This window comes from Diaporthe citri, assembly GCF_014595645.1.
Source record: "Diaporthe citri strain NFHF-8-4 chromosome Unknown scaffold_8, whole genome shotgun sequence".
NCBI classification, from domain to species: domain Eukaryota; kingdom Fungi; phylum Ascomycota; class Sordariomycetes; order Diaporthales; family Diaporthaceae; genus Diaporthe; species Diaporthe citri.
The window spans coordinates 2,004,316-2,025,344 of NW_025064853.1; the positions used below are offsets into that span (position 1 = coordinate 2,004,316).

The 21,029-nt window shown below is 40.0% G+C and overlaps 5 protein-coding genes across 5 annotated transcripts; 3 read left to right on the forward strand and 2 right to left on the reverse strand.

Annotated features, from left to right (window-relative positions):
• Window positions 1-461: 461 nt before the first annotated feature.
• INS49_014915 (uncharacterized protein) lies at window positions 462-5,344 on the forward strand (the record flags this gene model as incomplete). Its single annotated transcript, XM_043175603.1, has 5 exons — window positions 462-484; window positions 563-582; window positions 646-2,856; window positions 2,909-3,913; window positions 4,206-5,344. 5 exons carry the CDS (start codon window positions 462-464, stop codon window positions 5,342-5,344), a joined length of 4,398 nt encoding a protein of 1,465 aa, XP_043020560.1.
• Window positions 5,345-6,154: 810 nt separating this feature from the next.
• On the forward strand, window positions 6,155-6,823 carry INS49_014916 (uncharacterized protein; the record flags this gene model as incomplete). Its single annotated transcript, XM_043175604.1, has 2 exons — window positions 6,155-6,339; window positions 6,403-6,823. 2 exons carry the CDS (start codon window positions 6,155-6,157, stop codon window positions 6,821-6,823), a joined length of 606 nt encoding a protein of 201 aa, XP_043020561.1.
• A 29-nt stretch (window positions 6,824-6,852) lies between these two features.
• On the forward strand, window positions 6,853-7,374 carry INS49_014917 (uncharacterized protein; the record flags this gene model as incomplete). Its single annotated transcript, XM_043175605.1, has 1 exon — window positions 6,853-7,374. One exon carries the CDS (start codon window positions 6,853-6,855, stop codon window positions 7,372-7,374), a length of 522 nt encoding a protein of 173 aa, XP_043020562.1.
• Window positions 7,375-8,398: 1,024 nt separating this feature from the next.
• On the reverse strand, window positions 8,399-9,350 carry INS49_014918 (uncharacterized protein; the record flags this gene model as incomplete). The annotated part of the gene is made up of 2 exons (XM_043175606.1): window positions 8,399-8,421; window positions 8,501-9,350. 2 exons carry the CDS (start codon window positions 9,348-9,350, stop codon window positions 8,399-8,401), a joined length of 873 nt encoding a protein of 290 aa, XP_043020563.1.
• Window positions 9,351-9,919: 569 nt separating this feature from the next.
• On the reverse strand, window positions 9,920-11,278 carry INS49_014919 (uncharacterized protein; the record flags this gene model as incomplete). The annotated part of the gene is made up of 1 exon (XM_043175607.1): window positions 9,920-11,278. One exon carries the CDS (start codon window positions 11,276-11,278, stop codon window positions 9,920-9,922), a length of 1,359 nt encoding a protein of 452 aa, XP_043020564.1.
• Between the last annotated feature and the right edge of the window lie 9,751 nt (window positions 11,279-21,029).

The window sequence follows — 21,029 nt, forward strand, 5'->3', positions numbered from 1 at the left end:
CGAGTGTGCGGGCAGTGAATGCAAGCAGTGCAGATGGAGCTTCCCGGGGCGTCGAGACAGACGGAGGCAAGCTGCAGCGGCTCAAAAATTCATGGCTGGCCCGTGCGTGCTCCAGGGCGGTCGCGGCGTCGGCGGATCGGCATGCAAAGACGGCGTTGAGTGGCGTCGCGTCCTTATCGATAGAGCAACTCAGAGCAGTTACCAACAGCTTCGCTGGTTACCAATGACGCGCGATCCCCTGCACCTGGCACCCCCCTGCCTGCACGACCTGCATGTTGGGGTGGTGCCTTCCTTCTATCATTGATGGACCGGCTCTAGGCTGCGACACCTTTACGGCTCCCCGGGGACCTACCGACTCACTTCCTTACACTTCCTCTCTCTCTCCTTCTTTTTTTGCAACCACCTACATCGTAACCCATTCCTGGGTCCTCAGGTTGGGCTGGGCACATTTGCCTGTCAGAATGCACATACGGAGAACCCGCAGGTAACTCTCACTTACAAGGCAGGCCGTCATGGGTCGGAAGGCTGCCGTCGGAGCTCGACGCTCACAACCAGATACCAGTGTCCACGCGCACGCAACAGGTCAGTTCCCACTGGCCTTGGTTCTTTACCTCATCCAGAAAACTCGCTTACCATCCTCAATAGATCCGATTCCATCGTCCCTCACGGATCTCATCCGCTTCCTATCTGCCAAGGACAGTGATCAGGACGGCCGTCCAGCTAAACGCCGAAAGACCGACGGTGGCGGTCCCGAGTCTGTCCCCATCATTCGGGAGCAGCTGGTGATATCCAGGACAAGCCGCCACACACCTCTGGATTCGACATCCTCCCACGCCTCTGGTGTCCACTCTCAGCTTCGGTTTGGCTTGACTGCCTCGGATGCCAAGGCAAAACCTGCCCACTCTTACATCTTCACCGTCTCGACGAAACCATCATTCAAGGGTGGCAACTTTAGCATTGCTTTTCCACTCAGGACGAGAGATGTATCAGATCGATTTGCAGCGATCATTGCAGCACGAGACGTCCTGTGGTCAGATCCTGGGACCGAAGATGCCATCTGGGTCGATGCAGATGTCCGGCTCGATGAAGATGATGGCACCACAGTACTCACATTTAACTTTCAGGTCAACTGGAATGTCAGCACCACTACCTTCGCGACCGCATTCTCTCCGTATCAACAGAAATTCAGAAGAGAGATCCTGGCTGAGGCCTTCCCTGAACTTTTCGCAGTCCCAAGACAGAAGAAACAGGACTCTTGCTCACCTCAGATGTTTTACGAAGCAGCACACATTCCCGACGCAGGCTCCACTCCCCCAGAGGACTTTGCCATTGAAGGCATGAATGCAACACTCTATCCTTTCCAACGTCGAGCTGTGCGATGGATGCTTGGACGAGAAGGCGTGCAGTGGTGTGGACGCCCAGACGGGAATGACAGCGTCGTCAAGAACATCGCCTTCGAACCCTTCGATGCTCCAAGTGCATTCGCCAAGATACGGGATGCTGATGGACAGGTCTGTTATATCAGCAAGCTTCTTGGAAAGATTACCAAAAACCCAGCACCCTTCGAGAATTTGGAACAGAATTTCAGAGGGGGCATTCTCTCTGAGGAAATGGGGCTGGGGAAAACTGTTGAGATTCTGGCACTGTGCCTTCTTAACCGCCAGCCTGCCGAGTCTGTGGAAGCTTTTGACCACTACCTTGGTGAAAAGGTCAAGACGACTCCGGCGACTCTCATTGTTTGCCCATCGTCTTTGAAGAAGCAGTGGCTCTCGGAACTGAGCAAGCACGCACCTAGCCTGGATGTCATGGCGTACAATGGCCTGAATCAGCAGGTGCGCGAGGATCAGAGCATGGAGAAGGCGCTCATCGAAGATTTGGCCAGCCACGATGTGGTCGTAACTACATATAACGTACTAACTTCGGAACTCGACTACGCGCTCGGCGAACCAGACAGGGCGAGACGGAACCCCAGAAAGTACCACCGACCCAGGTCTCCACTGACGCAGCTGTTATGGTGGCGCGTCTGCCTTGATGAGGCTCAGATGATCGAGAGTGGTGTTTCAAAGGCAGCCACCCTGGCGCGACTCCTTCCCCGCGTCAACGCTTGGGGTGTCACCGGAACTCCTGTGAAAGACAGCGTTGAGGACCTTCGAGGCTTGCTATTATTCTTGCGATACGAGCCGTACGCGTCCAATATCCCGGCCTGGAACGCATTGCTCAGCTCCAATCAAGACGGCTTCAGACGACTCTTCAACCAGCTGTCACTGCGTCACTCGAAGCGGCTCGTGAGACATGAGATCGCCATCCCTGCGCAGAAGCGATATGTCATCACAATGCCTTTCACCGCGGTCGAAGAACAGCACTATCAAACCCTTTTCAGAGAAGTGGTTGACGCTTGTGGCCTTGACACCCAGGGTAACCCAATTCGCGACGGTTGGGATCCAGAGGACCCTGGTGTGCTCGAGGGAATGAGAACCGCCTTGGATCGATTGCGACAGACCGCACTACACCCAGAAGTTGGTCACCGGAACCGAAGAGCTCTGGGCCATAGGAAAGGCCCAATGCGCACTGTTGCGGAAGTACTGGATGTCATGATCGAGCAGAGTGAGGTGTCTAGACGTGCTGACCAGCGAGCCCTACTGTCAGCCAAGTTGACGAGAGGTCAGCTATTGGAGAACTCACCTCGTGTGGGGACTGCGCTCGAGATTTGGCAAGGCGTCTTGGGGACTATTGACAACATCGTGAAGGAGTCTCGGGAGAAACTTCAGTTTGAGATCCAAGTTGCTAAATCTTCTACTGGAGATCGTGCTGCGGTCGAAGACGATGCCAATGATGAGGATATCAATACAGGGCCGTGTAGGAGAGGCCCGAAGACGTTATCGGTCAGCACTGGAAATTCAACACAAAGCCGTTTTCTTCTGTGCCAACGCGCACTTTCAAATCAAATCGAACGAGGACATGACCGTGCCAGACTCGGACGACTTTCGTCGACTTGAGAAGCTGGAAGTCGATGGCTACGAATCTGCGAAGAAAATACGCAGAGAGATTCTTGATGAGAGCCGTCGAAAGGCGGAAAGGCTGATGAAGAAGATCTCTGATGCAGCATCCAAGCAGACCTTCGCTGTCATACCGGAATACAAGAGCGTCGACAAGCGCGGCATTGAGAGTCGGGCAGCGGTCGAGGACCTTGAACTTCTCGCCGCGAGTCTGAACGAGCAAGCCGATCAGCTCGATGACTGGCGCGAGCATGTGATCCAGCTCCTGCTCAAGGCCCTTGTAGATGAAGACGATGAGGTTGAGATCACGGGAGATGAATATGAGGACTCGACAAAACTCATGGAAGAAATCGTGGTCTATATTCAGATCCTCAGGGCGGCAATTGCAGATCGTGAGGATGTCGTGACGGGCCAGACCAACGAGCTGGTCGAGCATGAGGCCAGGGTTTCGCTCCAGCAAGCCTTCACTGGCGAAGGCCCATTCCCAGAGAAGGTGATGGAATTGTTCGCGGTGCGCGATAGGATCAAGCCCAAGCCAGATAAAGAGACCGCGGATCTCCGTTCCCTGAGAGCCGTCGTGGCGAAGCTGCGCACTGCGACCGTCAAGCTCCGGCACGAAGTCGCGAACGGATCGAATCGCGCGAAGCTCGAGCTAGACATCGTCACGGAGCAGTTGAAGACCACGCAGAAACAGCTCTCGGAGCAGCAAAAGGTTGCACAGACCATGAATTCGGAGCTAGACCTCTTTACCTCTACGATGAACGCGCGGGTGGACTTCTACCGTCAGCTGCAGAACGTGTCAGATTCGGTGGCCCCGTACGAGGGGCCCTCTGGGGACGACCAGATGAACGCAATGCTGCGCCAGGAGGAGGTGCTTGCCGAGAAGCTGGAGGCTTCTAATGCAAAGCACAGATATCGTAAGTATTGATTCTTCTCATATTGTCTCCCATGCCTTCTATGCACTCTCGTTGGAAGTCTTGCTGTGGGACAAGCTCCTGTCTACTAGCATCGGCCTTGCCGCCGATGAATCGCAGATGTTTCCTACCATACATTGCTCGGGTTCCTTGTTGTACGCTGCGAGGTAGCCCGTCGCCAGTCTTTCGACCTTATATCGCACCCTTTCCGAGGCGTCTGTCCTCCGTGACTTGACGTTCGCGGCCTTGTTTCCCCACCCATCGACCAACTCTTCCACGTGCTAACGTGTTGCAGTTCTCCATCTCAAGGAAATGGATGCCAGGGACGGGGACCAGCGATTTTGTATCATCTGCCGAGAAAACTTCACTGTTGGAGTTTTGACTGTTTGTGGTCACCAATTCTGCAAGGATTGTATCACACTCTGGTTCAGGGCACACCACAACTGTCCAGTCTGCAAGAAACGTCTGAACAGCTCCAGTCTCCACGACATCACTCTCAAGCCGCAAGAGCTTAAAGTCCATTCAGACTCAACTACAACATCACCCAAGAAGTCCGCTGAAAATCACGACCAAAACGGCGATGCGCCAGCCAAGAAGTCAGCCATCTATAGCGAGTTCAGCGCTGAGAAGCTGGCCGAGATCAAGGACATTGACCTCGATGGACCAGCATTCACCACAAAAGTGGACAATCTTGTGCGGCATCTACTTTGGCTGCGGGAGTCAGATCCGGGAGCCAAATCCATCGTCTTCTCGCAGTATTCCGACTTCCTCAACGTGCTCAGGCTGGCCTTCCAGCGGTATCGAATCGGCTTCACCTCCTTTGATAAGGCCAACGGTGCCGCAGACTTCAAGGAGGATGACTCGATCGAGTGTTTCCTGCTGCACGCCCGTGCCCACTCCAGTGGCCTCAACCTCGTCAACGCCAGCCACGTCTTCCTCTGTGAGCCGCTCATCAACACCGCGCTAGAGCTACAGGCCATCGCGCGAGTGCACCGTATCGGACAAGACCAGGAGACGACCGTCTGGCTGTATATTGTCGACGGCACGGTCGAGGAATCAATCTACAATCTGTCCGTCCGAAGGCGCATGGCTCACATCGGTGACAACACGCGGTCCCGCGGCAAGGGCAAGTCGACGGAGGCCACGCCCGAGCCGGGCGACGAGGCGATCGAGGCGGCCAACTCGATGGAGTTGGAGCACGCCAGGCTGTCGAAGCTAATGCGGAAGGGCAAGGCAGCTGGCGAGGCGGTCGACAAGGGAGACCTGTGGGAATGCCTCTTTGGGCACCTTGCGCTCGGAAGACAGGCGGCGAACGGCGCTGGCGGCACAAAAGAGCCCGGCCCTGCTATCCGTGGGTTCCTTGCTGCCGAGGCTGCGGAGCAGAGGAGGGGAGAGGGAAGCGAGGGCCCTTTGCGTCTTGTTAATGGGATTTGATATCTCTGTGTGTGAACGGTGTTGGTCTAGGTTTATTCTCTCTCTGGTCGGAAATAGATGCATAGAGTTGAGATAAATGCCATTTGTCTTGTGGGCTTATGGCTGCTAGAAGGCGGTTTTGGCCGGGATTATTGGCCATCGATGATATACGAGTAGCGAGAAGATATTTGTCTTTACCCCAACATGCCTTCCGTTAAGGACAGCAGATCCTATTTTTATGACGCGATCCAGGCAGTGAGCTCGTGGTGCTGATCAATATGCGTGATTAAATAAAACACGATCATGTACCGAATTTTTTGTTGTCCATCTGTGGTGCCATCAGCCACCGATTCGACTATCCCGATTGCGACATCAAGTGATCTACGGTCTGATAGAGTGGGCGAGACATTTCGGCAAAGTTCGGCTTGAGCTGTGTGGTAGGCTTGAACATGAGAGGTTCACGATTTCGAGTATCTACGTGCCTGACTCGATAACACGCACATGCTCGGAAAATCATTGGACTAGTTTGGAGACAATAAAGCCGAGCTCGAGGGCCACTCTGAAGGGACGGGAATTACAGATGTAGCCGTGGTTACAGGAACGTCATCATAAGACATGTCAGCTCCGGATAGCAACTAGTCTGCCTGCGGAACATGCCGATGGTGTGGGTGAGACTGGAACAGCCTATCTACTCTTCGACGCTGAGCAGCGGAAGCAGCCAGACCTCATCCTTGGACGTTCAGACGAGCAGAACCGGGCTTGAATCTTATGAAGCGGCTCAAAGACTGAGTGCCTGTTGAGACGGTACATGCGTTTCGGCCTGCGCGAAGCATGGCCTTATCACACCTACCACTTTGGGGCATCCATATCGAGACACATAAACAGCTCCGTAAGCGCTTGCGCCCGGGGTGGCGCACGGCATGTGCGAGTGCGACCGGGGAGCACTGGCTCAGGAGCAACCTGGACAGGCTGGCTCTCACCTTTGGCCGGCCAGTCCTGGGCATTCACAACTCAACGTGAGTGTCACTTGCTGTTATCGAGACCCCGACCCACGCCTTGACTAATACGAGCCCTTGAAGCTACGGGATCGTCTTTGACCTGCTCGAGTGCATAGTTCAGCGCACATTCGGCTACGCCACAAAGGACATACGCCGGTGCTACGTGGAGGTGAAAAAGGCGCTGTCCGACGAGAAGAACACCAAGGTCGTCTTCATCCTGCACTCCCAGGGCGGAATCGAGGGCGGCGCCATCATCGACTGGCTGCTTCAGGAGCTCCCCCAGAACCTGCTGTCCAAGCTTGAGGTCTATACTTTTGGCAACGCGGCGAACCACTTCAACAACCCCTTCCGCAGCGCGGCTGCCGAGGCAGAGGCAGACAAGAAGCCCCTCGCCGCAGCGGTCGACGCAGCCCTGGGCACGACGGCAGGAGCAGCACAGCCAGTTTCGAAACCGGCCGAAGGGGTAAAGCCTCAGGAGGCAAGGAAGAACGACCCCCACTGACGCCGCCGACACCGGTCTCCCCGCCGCCCATGCTCTCGACGCCCCCCGCCTCCCCCGGCGCCCTGGCGGGCCGCGAGACGGGCAGCAGGAACCCTGCTGCGCTGAGCGGCAGCGCCATCGGCCACATCGAGCACTACTGCCACTCGACCGACTTCGTGGCTTTGTGGGGTGTCCTGCACTTCAAGGCCGCGAGCGCGGCGGACCCCAGCGCGCCCGTGTTCGCGGGCCGCGCCTTCAGCCGCACCGCGGCGAGGGGGCAGGAGGGGCACCTGCTGTGCCAGCACTACCTGAACGCCATGTTCCCGCTCGAGAGGGACGGCAAGACGGGGCAGCTCGTCGGGTGTGCTGAGACGAATGCTTTTATGGAGGGCGAGGTCACCGTCGGGGCCAGGGGGGAGGGCGGCGATAACACCGATGACGACTCGGAGCAGCCGCCTGGGTCCCCGGGCATGCTTGGCCGCGGAGGGGCGGTGACGATGACGCGCAAGGTTAAGGAGCTGAGCCGGCTGTGGCAGTACCGCAACGGGAGGAGCCCTGGGGTGAAGGCGTAGTTTGTTGCCGGCTCATCCTCGATGATGTGTTCTGAGTAGGAAAGAAGAGGATGTGGGTCTACCTGAAACTTTGAGTGACAAAACAGAGAAGGAAAAGTTGTGTTAGAAAATCCGGATCCGTATTCTGTTTCGTAGTATCTGTGTAATCAACACGCGTTACTTTAGAATTCAAACTTAGAGAACAGCAAACTGGGTAGTTTCTACCACGTCAGGGCTGGAGAATAGGGCTCAGTATGTAAAGCAGCGCGGCGGAACAGAATTTGGGGATTGACGGATTGGTCTCGAAAGTTCAGGTGTGTGAGGGAAGAATATGAATCTTCAAGCAGAGCTCAAAGCCTCGAGGGAGATATCCGTTGTCACAAGTAGAACAGACCTCCAGAGCATCAAATCAAGGAGTCAGCGTATGCCCACCCAGCTTCCATAGTACGCCCACCCAGCTTCCAGCGTTGGCCCACCTAGTACAAAGAAAATTAGCTGCATTTGCACTAAAATATAGGTACTGCGGGGTTCCTAAGTTAGCAAAGCTATAGCTATTTTAAAGGGGTTTTATAGCTACCCTTTTATTTGCGACTTGAAGTTTACTTCTGCCCTTTGCCCTTTGCCCTTGCCCTTTGCCGCCCTTTGTGCCCTCTGCCGCCCTCTGAGCCCTTTGCCGCCCTCTGAGCCCTCTGCCGCCCTCTAAGCGCTCTGCCGCCCTCTAAGCGCTCTGCCGCCTCTAGGCGCTCTGCCGCCCTCTGGGCGCTCTGCCGCCCTCTGGGCGCTCTGCCGCCCTCTGGGCGCTCTGGGGCCCTTTGGGCTTTTTAGGCTTGTATTTTTAAAGTATTGCTTAAATTGGAAAATAGCTACCCTAGCTTTTTATATGCGGGGTAAACTTAGAAAAGTACCTAGTTTTATTAATATAATACTAAGAAAAGGAAGTACTGGGTGGGCCAACGCTGGAAGCTGGGTGGGCGTACTGTGGAAGCTGGGTGGGCGTACGCTGACTCCAAATCAAGGGACTGCCACGGGCTTTGACGTATAATCATTAACAGTGTAAGTCGAATGCAGCTTTTCACGTGATTGTTAACATTGCAATGACGGTAACATTTGTGGCCACTACCTAAGGAGCGCACATTACAGCACTCACAACCCCACTCAGGCTTCTCCAGCCATCTCCGGAGCTTGGCGAGGCCGAACGTATCATGCTCCAGTTCCGAGTGGAAGAAGGGCTTGTCATACCAGCCGACAGTCCCAAGCGAGTCCAGCGGCTTCCCGTACGGCTGGCAGGACCCAAAGTCGATGAGCACCGGCTGGATCTCGTCGTTCTTGCCGCGTCTGACCATGATGTTGTCCGGGTTGAGATCGTTGTGAGCTAGACCCAGAGAGTGCAGATACTCAATGGCCGATTCTATGCCGTCTGCAAACTTGGTCCTGTCCAGCGTGTCGAATTCCGTTGTCAAAATGAACTGCGAGAGCGTCTGCTCAAGTTCCTCCAAGACGATTGCGCATATTCGGCCGCGGCGAGTTCGACAGCCATAGTAGCGAATTATGTTGGGATGTACCGTCTGGGAGATCTGCTCCATGATGAGCGTCTCCTGAAGGATTTCCTTGGGGACAAATGGTGTGCCTCTCATATCCTCGAAGCTATTCAGCCCGGGTCGCTTGATATAGGTCGGTTGGTCGATGCTGTCAGGTGCGATGGTGAGAGGTGGTTGTGATGGTATGTTGGGGTAGACCTCTTCATCAGGAATGCGCTCCAAAGCATGTCTAAATTCTTGGAGCGTGAGCTCTTTTTTGTTTCTGGACGTTTGACCGAAGTATAATCTTTCGTCGCTCGTAATGTGGTAGAAGGTTGTGTGCTTGGGCACGGTTGTGCCTGGACTGAAAGATTCAATGATCGTGAGGTCCTGAAGGGACCTTAACTCAGAGACTTGATCCTCAGTTGAATCCCAAGAGGATACGCTTTCATCATGAGGGCCTTCATCGAGAGACGACATGACTGTGCTGAAGGAGAACAGATTGCGGTTGTATGAACCGGCAGCAGGATCGGTCGAGTGATGTCGCCCGATGCGGAGATGAAACAAACTTAAAGCCAACGGTACGCCCATTTAGTGACCGCAGCCTAATCAAATTCTACTTCAGTATCCAATTAATTTCACAAAGAATTGACATTTAAATACGTAGTAGTTAATAAAGAAATTAGATCATTGTCGTTAGAATTATATTCTGAATTATATACACAGATAATTTAATAATATTTTGAGATTCCGATTGTTGTGCCAGTCAAATCTCTGGTGTGCGAAGTTTGTTACACAAACTGAGCAACAAGTACTTGTGGAGAGCTATGGCCCGGCTCTGAGGCCTTAAAGGCTTCTCCGTACATAATTCCATGAACATAAGATGAGCCGATTGTGCGATAAGTCTTGTCCTTTCCTTCAACAGACCTTATAACAAGGGGTGTCTGGACAGAAGGAATAATGCAGATGAGATCGCCGGGCTCTACCAAGGGGGTACTTGTGCCACTACATTGAGGTGTAAGCAGTTCAGTTCAGCAATAGCCCTTTGGTTACTGCGGGCCATACGACTTGTCAAGAAAGAGTCTTACGTACCAATATCCCTTCATTGTCGTGAAAAACCTTTCTCCATTGATGCTACTCCCCGAGCGAGGAATGAACGGTATGAAACGAGTCGTCTCCAAGGCCCATTGGTCGAGCCATTCATACTTTTCAAGATAATTCTGGATTATCGGACAATGTTCTCTGCAGAAGTCGCCGAAGCTCCTGGCAATCGATGCGTGGTCATCCTCGTCACAGCTGTGCAGAAGGGTGCTAGCGAATGCCAGAGCCTTGTCCGGGTAGGCAAGGCCGTTACGGCTCTCTGTGGCCTCCAGGACTGCCCAGTATTGTTCCGCGAGACTGGGCTGAGCGGAAAGCATTTTTTCTGTGGGAACATAGGAAGCGTCTTCATCCCCCCCGGCTACCTCACCGCAAAGTAAGACCGTGTCGACAATATAGACAGATGCCTCGAGGCAGAAACCGCTGACACGGGCGCGGTGCTTCCCGACCGGGACCAGTAGGTGTTCACCTCTGCTGGCATCATACCTGCCGTTGATTGTCCAGTTTCGATGGCAGTCTAGATATGGACACCACGATGGCCCGTCGGAGAGATCTGTAAGGAATTTGTGCCATGTCAAGCCAGTGAATCGAAGAGATCGTTCAGCAAGGCGAGAGAAGAGCCGCAGTCTTAGCTCCGATATGGTTGTTGTATAGTCAGCTTCCACCAGGAGCTCTCCGTCTTCCGATCTCGCAAGAGGATGCCCCAGAAAGGCGTAGACAAAGTCCCGAGGATCCGTCGCTTTCTGCATCCGTCTCGCTTTGAAGAGTACGTCCAAAAATTCCGCCGTGTTCCTCCGCATGACATGCTGTGCGGAGGTTCTCAGGATAAAGGAAGACCGATACCATGACTGGTCGATGCTCGTGGCAAAAGTCGCCCAAATATGTGTGAAGAATCCAGAGATCCAGCCGGACATGAAAGAGATACCGGGAAACTCGTTTCCCGTCTGCCCCCATGCCTCGATAAGCTCCATGATCTCGGTGAAGTTGATGGTCGAGCCACCGTACGCCAAGATGGCATCTCTGGAGAGCCCAACCTCCTGGAAGACCCAGACCCGCCCGAACCACGGCTTTTCGACAATCTTCACGGCGTGGAGCAGCCGGTCGCCAGTGACCGGCCCAAAACCCCCGTCCTCCTCCTTCGGCCTCCACCAACTACCATCGGCGATTCGGGACTCCACCATGTACTTCGCGGCGATTCGGTTGTAGTCTCTAATCACGTCAAAAGCTATCTTAGCAGATTCGCCATTGTGTCCGTCATCTCCAAGACAAATAATGACCCGCCATGCATGTGAGTAAATCTCTCCCATCATGTTGACATGAACACCCTTCTCTTGGAGGTTGTGTTGGTTGATGCAAATCGCATCGACCCAAATATGTCGCTGTTCGTGTTCATACCTGACTTGACGGAAAGCTTCAACGAGATTTGCCGTCACATTAATCTTAACCCCCTGGCAGGTAATAGAGCTGACATCTTTTGTGCTGCCCCAGGTGTAAGACAATGCTTCGTATTCTTTAAAACGCATGTGGTTATCAGTCTCTTTAATTATCATTATTATTGTAACGAAGAATAGGAACTCTTTACCTGCAGATTGAAGAGGTGTGAGATATAATGAACACTGGATAGGGTCATCATAGGTCCCCGGTTCGAGCAGCACGATGCGAGTCCATTTTCCTGCCGGCAAATTGTCATAGAAAGAATATTCCTCAAGCCTGAACATGTTGATGGGTAATTGAGACGAGTATTCCATCTGTATAGGTCCAAGGCACAAATTTGACTGTAGAAGTAGGTCGATTTTTATGAAATGTTGCCTAGCTAAAAGAAGCTCTTGCTCAATGAGCTGCAGCGAAATGGAGGCCTTTTAAATGTGGTGCTGGGGCTGATAAGATAAGCTGTGCCACGCCCTCTCGGTTAGCTGGCCGAAAGACAGGCCTGCGGAGTCAGTGTTGCCTGAAGAGAACAACATTCGAAATCGTTATGTAAATGTAGGTCGGCGCTTAGACGTTGTATATGAAGGCGGAGGCGGTAGAGGCGGTGGCGGTGCAGGGTAAGGGGACAACAACCACCTACACCCATGAGGCCCTTGGCTCTCGAAATCTGGGGGCGATGGGAAGGAAGCCTGAATTGTCCTTTTTCGCTTTCTTTAGGTTGATGATAAGTTGCCGCTCATGATTCTAAATACCACATAGGGCAAGACTGGAGAGCTTTGCGATTTGAACGTCCCTCCCGTAATGTATAGTTGGAAAACCGTCAAGAAGAGACATGAGATTCTGATCGGTTCAACGTAAAAGACCAATCTATCCTGGAAGTCACTTATATGCATAATTTATGGAAAACCTGGAAGTGGATTGGATAGATGTGCATATCGGTCTCGGGCTATGCATGGAAACGGGCTCGTTTCATGCCCAAAACTGCAAGCGCAAGAACCTCTAGGTAGGTATGACCAGCGACGCGTGTTGTTTTTACCTGAGCAGTGTAGAGTTCCAATATCGATGTGCCCTGAGATAACATGTCGACCAGACCGATAAGACGCCAATCGCCTCGGATGCCGTCCATATGAGAGAGAGAGTCAGATATTTCGCGTACGCGCCGGAGTCATTGCCGGTAATAGGTATCGGCACCCGACCCCGAGCGGTGCATGCATTAGACCCTCCCACCTGCAACACGGCAGTGGCGGCGACATCACAGCCGGCTCACGATAGCTTGGAAGGTGGAGGCAATTACGGAGCAGAAGCCGTCCTCGCGGGACGTAATAGGCCAGAGGAGAACTACTCAAGCGCTGGCTGCCACCCCATTCTACCCATTATTTAGAGCACTTCCATAGGCCAAACTCAGGCAGTCTGGGAGTCGGTCAACCGGCTTTTAGACTGCCGAATATGCAGGGTCACGTAAAACTCGACAGACCCTAGAGAGGGCAGTCGTCAAGTAGCCAAGCAAGATAAATAGGCCCCGTACCCCGTGGCAGAATATCCCTCTCTCCCTCTCTTTCACGAATGTCAACAGCTCAATCTCCTACAAATCTCAAAACAACACCAAACATCACTTACTACCAAAGACAAACCACGGTCTAAATCAGTCAACATATGTGGAACAGATTGCAAATGCGGATCCGGCTGCAAGTGCTTAGGCTGCCCTGTTGATCACAGCGGCAAAAGCAGCTAAGCCGTTCGTCAACACAAATAAACATGGGTAGGTGACTGAGGAGCGTCTGGCGGCGACGTTTGTGGAGGCTTTTGACTAACCCGCCCGGACAGAGTGAGCCTGCTGGAGAGCCGCTGGAGGCAAGGGTGGATTAGGACAGTACGAAGGCGAACGACTGAAATGACGGTTGTCATGGTCTCGTTGCATGCGGATGGATTGGCGATGAGCTATGTTGGTAGGTCTCTTGTATGTATGATAATTATATGGGAAGCAATTATATATTGGTGTTGTTTTGTCTAAGTTCTAAAAGGCTATATGCCCTGAAGGGGATAATTAAAGTAGCCTTTTAAGTAATAAGGGTTGTACTTGCTAATACTTATAGTTTTTCTCTTTTTTTAATAAGTATATATAATCCTTATTATAATTAGCCTTAAAATTATAATTCATTGCATATTAAGTATATATAATCTTTATTATAAGAAAGTATTACTAAAAAGGCTTAAAATTATAACTTATAAGTTTTAAAGCAAGTTTTAATAACCCTTATTATTATATTACCCTTTAAACTTATAACTTTTATTATTATATTATTCCTTAAATATTATACTTATTATTCTTAATACTTAGCTTTTAAAGTTGCTTTTTTATAGAAATTATTAATTTTTATATAAGGGCCTTAATCTTAAATTTCTTTTTTATAAGGGAAGTTAATATTTATAAAGTTAATGCTAAATTCTTTAGCTTATATTTATTTTTATTATATATTTTTATAATATAAATATTATTATCTTTATCTTTATTTTTATTATTAAAATATACTTAATATTGCTTTAAATTATTTTCTTTTAGCTACTTTTTATTCTCTTAAAACTAAGCATTATAAGTAACTTAATTATTTATTAAGTTTTTCTTTTATTTTTTATTATTTTTTTTAATTTCCTTAATGATTATCTTTTGCTTAAGTTGCTTAGGTAATAGCATATATTTCTTAATAAGTTTCTTTATATATAAGCCTTGCATATACTTATTAATAATTTAATATAAAAAGTTTTAAAGCTAAGTTAGTATAATAATTTAATTCTTTAATAACTAAATCTTTTTAATTTAGTATATATAAAAGATACTTAAGATTAAAACTTTTATTAAGTTATTTATTATAAAAATTATAATAATTTAGCATTTAAGATAATAGTTACCTTAGTAATTCTTATTATTAAGGATGCTATATAATCTTGCATTAAGAGTTCCAATACTTTTAATATAAATACATAGCTTTTTAACTATATTATTAAAAAATATTTACTTATCTTAATATTAAAAGTTATTAATAATTTAAATAATAGCTATTATAATGATATTATTTAAGAAAAGTATTTTAATTTAAATTATAATTATAGCCTTTAGCTTATTAATTTTAATAATTTTATAAGAATTAACCTTAATAAGCAACTTGCTTTTTTTAATGCTTAATATAAAAATAAAGTTAAAAATAATTTTTATAATCTTTATTAAGATTTTATTAACTTAATTTTAATTATCTTTATTATTAATAATAATTAAATTACTATTAATATTAAGTAAATAAGAGTTATTATTATTAATATCTTTATTAATATTTATTAAATAAGTAAGTAAATAAAAGTTATTATTATTAATATCCTTATTAATATTCATTAAATAAGCGTTATTAGCAATAACCTTACTATAAAAACTAGTAAAACTAATAAGCTTATCTTTATCCTTATTAATTAAGGTAATTTTAACCCTTTTTACAGCCTTAATAATAATTTTAATCTTTATCTTATTGCTTAATAGAAATATAATTATAATATTTATTTTATTAATTAAGGTTATAATTGCAATATTTATTTTATTAATTAAGGTTATAATTGCAAAGCTTATTTTATTAATTAAGGTTATAATTATAATGTTTATAGGGGAATCTTAATTCTGGTTAAGAATTATAATAAGGCTACCTTTAATGCTAGCTATATTAATAGTAATCATGATAATGATTATATTAAGTATATCCTTAACGTAGAAAGTAAATATAATATTTACTAAATAATTTTGCTTATTATTATTATCTTTATAAGGTATATTAATAAAAGTATTAAATAATTTTTATAAGTTATTATTAATATTCTTTATTATAATAAAAAAGAAAAAGATTTTATAAAAATTTAATAATTAAAATAAATATTTATAATATAAAACTTTGCAATTATTATATAATAATTATTAATTTATTTTTTTAATTATAAAAGAAGTTAAAAAGTTATAAATAAATTTAATGAAAGTTAGTTTTAATGTTTTATTAATAAATAGCAGCAAAAAGTAATAATAATAATAAGGTTAACTTTAAAATAATAATTATTAATAATATTAATAATTATAAGGTTATCCTTATATATAATAAGGTATTAAGAAGGTTTTAATTAAAGTATAAAAGGTTAAAGTTTATATTAAGGGTTTAAGTTTAAAAGGTATAAGGTTTTATAGCTAACGGTAATAAGGTTAAAAGGAAAAGGGTGCTAGCGGTAAGTTGCTCCTTTCTTAGCAAAAAAGGGCTACTTTAGGTTTCTTAATTAACCTATTTACTTATATATAAAGCTTATTATTATTAATAAGCTTTTATAATATAGTATTTAAAGTTAGTTTTATTATTATATTAATAAGGTTATTTTTTTTATTTATTTACCTTACTTTAATAATCTTTTTTATTTTATATAATTTTTATAATAATATAATATTAATTATAAAGTGCTTTTCCTTTATTATTTTTAGCTTTATAAGGTATTTATATAAGCTATATAAGTTTATATAAATAATTAAAGGTATGTTTAGCAATAAGAATCATTTTATAGCTATTTTAATTATTATAATTAAGGAGATTTTAATATTTACTTTATTTATTATACCGTAAATTTTGCTTATTAATATGCTTTAAGTAATATATTTATATTTTATTAATAATTAATAGAGAATATTGCTTATTATTATAAATCCCTTAATTTCCTTATAAGTTTTATTTATAAGGATAATAATATATTTAAGTTAAAATATTAAGTTCTAATTATTTATAAATAATTTATTTATAAATATAAAAAGTTTTGCTATTTTAAAATCTAGAGGCATATATTTAATTTTTTGCATAACGTTATTTATTTACCATAATAATTGCATATTTAGGCTCTTATAATTTCTTATCTTTGGGTTTTATATTTATATAGCTATTAAAAGATTATATAAAGCTTTTAATTAATAGATTAAAGCTATATATATTTTGCAAGCTCTTTATTTAAGGTATCTTTAAGGAGCGTTTTTAATTATTGCATTAATAAAGGTAAGTTTATTAGCCTATCCCTTTTATTAAGTAATAATTAAGTTAATAATATTTATAATTATATAAGCCTTGTTATAATTTATTAGGTTTTTAAGCATTAATTTTTATTTTAGTTTTCCTTATAATTTTATAGCTTTCATTTTAATCTTCTTCTTATTCTGGAATTTTAATATGAATAGAATTAATATATTATTTATTTACATGCCTATTATCTTAAAGGGTTATATGGGCTTTATAATTATTAAGCAAGGATTATATATAAAACAATTTATTTTAAGCTTTTATTAATAATATCTTTAATATATATTAAATTAATAAACACTGGATTTTGCTATATTATATAAAGGTTAAATAATATAAATAATTATACCTAAAGGGTATTTATTCTTTAATTCTTTTAATAGCTTTATAAGGATTGTTTTGCGTAGTTTGGACTTTGCTTAAGGGTAGGCTTAAATAATATCTTAAAGTATAAAAACTATATCTTTTTTTTAAATTAATAAGGGGGTGAGTGCAAGAATTGTTTATTAACTTATTCTTTAAATAATTGGGCTTTATATTAAGATTAATCCCTTTTTATTATTATTATAACCTTAAATAATAAATTAAAATTTCTTATAAGGTTTTATAATTTTACCTTTTATTTTTTATATTATATGGGATTTAAAGAGATAATATTTACTATATTGCTTTACTAATTATTTCTTAATTTAAAAGATACCTTTAGCAATAAAGTTATTAATTTTTATTTTATTAAATTCTTTAAATGGTAAGTTTAATATTGTGATAACTCCATCTTATTTTAATTTAATCGCTAAGTTATAGTTTTTATTTTCTTTCTTTAAGATATATAATATAATAATGTAATCTTTTATTTTTAATAATAATAGTTATATAATAGGTTATATTTAAGGTTTTATGGCTAGGTTTTTTGCTTATAAGGGTTGCATTTCCTTATTATTATTTTAATAATATAGTTAAATAATTATTAACTTAAACGTTATGGCTTTATTTAGTATATTTAAGGTTATATTATGGCCGTTTATGGTAATAATCTTATATAAACCCTTTTATTCCTTTTTTTCTCTTTATATATAAACTTTGCATTACAGCGAATATTCTATATTAAAGATAGGTTTAACCTTAGTGTTTAATATGTTTTATATTTATTATTTAGCTATAGTTTTTCGCAGTATCTTTATAGCCTTTAAAATAGCTTTTGCTTACTTTTATGTTAATAATAATAGTAATGATTTATATAATACTTATAAATAGGCGCTAAAGATTAGGAGCATAGGAATTAGTTTATTTAATTTAGTAATATTATTAATAGCTTTTATAGCCATTTATAAAATAATATCGTTATTTATGCTATTATGTAATTTGGTATATAAGATTTTATATATTTATTTAAGGGCTTAATGATATCTCTTAACTTTCTTAATAAATTAATATGCCTTTATAAGGATTTATTTATATTTAATTCCTATTATTTATGCCTTTAAATGGAATTTTAAGAATGCAAAGTTTATTCCTATATTATATTTAATAATATTTAGTAGTTCTTAATATATATTAATTTAAAGTATTTATAGTGTTTGCTATGTAATCTTTATAAATATAGATTTTAAGAATTTTATTCTTTAGAAAGCAGTAGTTTAGTTTATAATATAAAGGATTGGATATTTGCTTAAATACATTATATTAATTAAGATTTTATAATTAAATTTATAATTATTATATAATGTAAACTTAAAACATTTAAGCATGGGTTTGCTTATTTAATAATAATAATATATTTTTTTAATTTTTGCTATTGCTTATTTATTAATATTTAAATTATCGGCTTTTTTAAGCATTTAGTATAATTAATTTATTAATGGGTATTTAAAGCAATAGTGGAGTTTTTTTATTTCTATCTTTAAGAGGAAATATATAGTATTAATAGTTTAGTTTAAAAAAAACCATAAGTAACCCTATTTTTTAAGTATTAATATAATAGTTGCATTATTAGAAGAAATTATTTTATTTATAATATTATTATAATATATTTAAAGTTTATTTATATTTATTAAGTAAAGCAGAAATAGGGTTTATACTTAAATAATATAAAAATTAATATAATTAATTAGGATGGAAATTTCTATTATGCTAAGCAAATTAATAATTATTTTATTATTAAATTTAATTTTAGCTTTTCCTACGGTAGTTATATTAATTTAGTACTTTAAGTTTTTTTATTGCAATATAAGAAATTGCTTATATTTAGCTATAGATATTAATAATGCTTTTATATTTAGTAGGATTCTTTAAAAATAAGTTTAATTATATTTATTTTTTAAGATGAATTAATTGGCTATAATAATTATTTCCATTTAAAAAATATTATTTCCTATGATTTAATATATAAACACTTTATTAGCTAGGAAATTAATATTTATATAATAAACCTTCTTATTAAGTTTTACCTTTATAACATAAGTATTGCTATTATAATTATTATCTTAATTTTATTTATCTTTATATTTATAAAATTTATCTTTATTATTTATTTTATATTCCTTAAATTTACTTAGAAAAGTATTAAAGTTATTATTATAATCTTTATATTTATATTATATTAAGTAGCTTCTTTTTGCTAAACGTTACTTATTAACTAAATATTTAATTAACTAGCATTCCTTCTTTTTATAAATATAATATCTTTTCTTTTAAGGTTATCCTTCTTCTTTTTTATAAGTATTATTATTTTAAGCTTTATAATTAATACTATAGGATCTTAGCTACCTAAAGCTTAAATGGCTTAGGTTTAATTAGCTAAACCTTTAATTTCCTTAAAATGCTTAAAATTATAATTATTATCCTCTCCTTAGCTTTTAATCATTATATTTATAATTAATATAATATTAATTTAAAACTTTATTTATAATATAAATTATAATTACATAGCTAAGCTATGTTTTTATTGCGAATCTTAGGTTTAAAAATAACTCTTTATATAATTAAGCTAGCTTAAAAAGAGCCATTTTTAACTTAAGAACTTCTTTATAAGCTTTAATTATTATTATTCTTAAGTTATCCTTTTTAATATAATTTTAGCTTAATGCTTATTAGCAAAGTTATAACTTATTAAGCATTAAATATAAAACTTTATATAAGTCTTTATTTAAATTTTATGCTTTTATCTTTATAAATATTGTTATTATTTAGTTTATATAATAATGCTAATAGTTAAGGTTTATATTAAAATATATCTTAATTTTAAAATATGCTATTATAAATATATTAATTTAATTTATAAAATAAAGATAGTAAGTCTTAGCTTAGTTTTTAAATATCCAGGGAAAAACTATATAAAATTAATTTAGTTGGATTTTAACATAATAATAAATATTAAAAAATATTTTTATCTTATTATTTAATAAATTATATAAGTTCTTAATATACTTGCAAAAGTTATTAAAAGTTTTTATAAACTATATTAATTTCGCTAGATTTAAATATTGATTAAGAATATATTATGGGGAAAGAGTTTTATATAGGTTATACTTCTTATTTAATAAAGGTATTTTTAAGGCAACCTAAAGTTATATTAAGTATAATATATATTTTTAATATAAGCTTTATTTTTATCTTTTCATTAATAATAATAAGCCCTACTAGCCATATTAATTTTTAATGGATTGCATTATTAAGTTTAGGTTTTATAATTATATGCCTAAAGCCGGTGGCGATAATAAATATTGCCCTAAGGATTATCTTTTTAGTAATTATTATTATTTAAAGCTTACTTATAATGCTTATAAAGGTTATACTTATAGTTACTATCTTTAAAGTTATATATAATATTTATTTATGCTTAATTCTGGAATTAATGGGGCATTATAAAGCTTATTATTAATTCATTTTAATCTTTCCTTAGCTTAAGCTATGATAATTAATTATAGTGCTATAAATTAATTATTATATTTTATATAAATGCCTTATATTTAAAGGAAGACTTTTAAGCATTATTAATAAGGATTTAGTAATGCTTTAAATATTACTTATATTTATATTGCATAATTCTTATAATAAGTAATAAAAAGGTTATTATTATAAAGATTTTATTATATATAGCTTATTAAAATACTTATTAAGTAGGTAATTAGGTATTTTATTAATGCTTTCTATATAAAAGCTATAAACCATAATTTTAAGTTAATATATCTATAATAGGTTAAGTTAATTAAAGTTTAAACAAGCATCTTATTAACTATATACCCTTTAATAAAAGCTAATAGCTTTTTAATATTATTAGCTATACTTATAGGTTTTTATAATAAATATTATAAGGAGTAAATTATTAATAAAATAAATAATATTTAAGAGTAAGTTAATAATAATAGTTTAATAATAAGTAAATTATAGTTATTAAAAGGAAAAAATTATTAGTTTTTTTAAGCCTTAAAAGCTAAGGTTTTCTTTTATTATTAAGTCCTTTTATATTAGCTAAAAGCATAATGCATAACTTATATTTACTTATAATATAGCATTGCATTAGCTTTAATAATTACGATAATTGCAAGCTTTATTT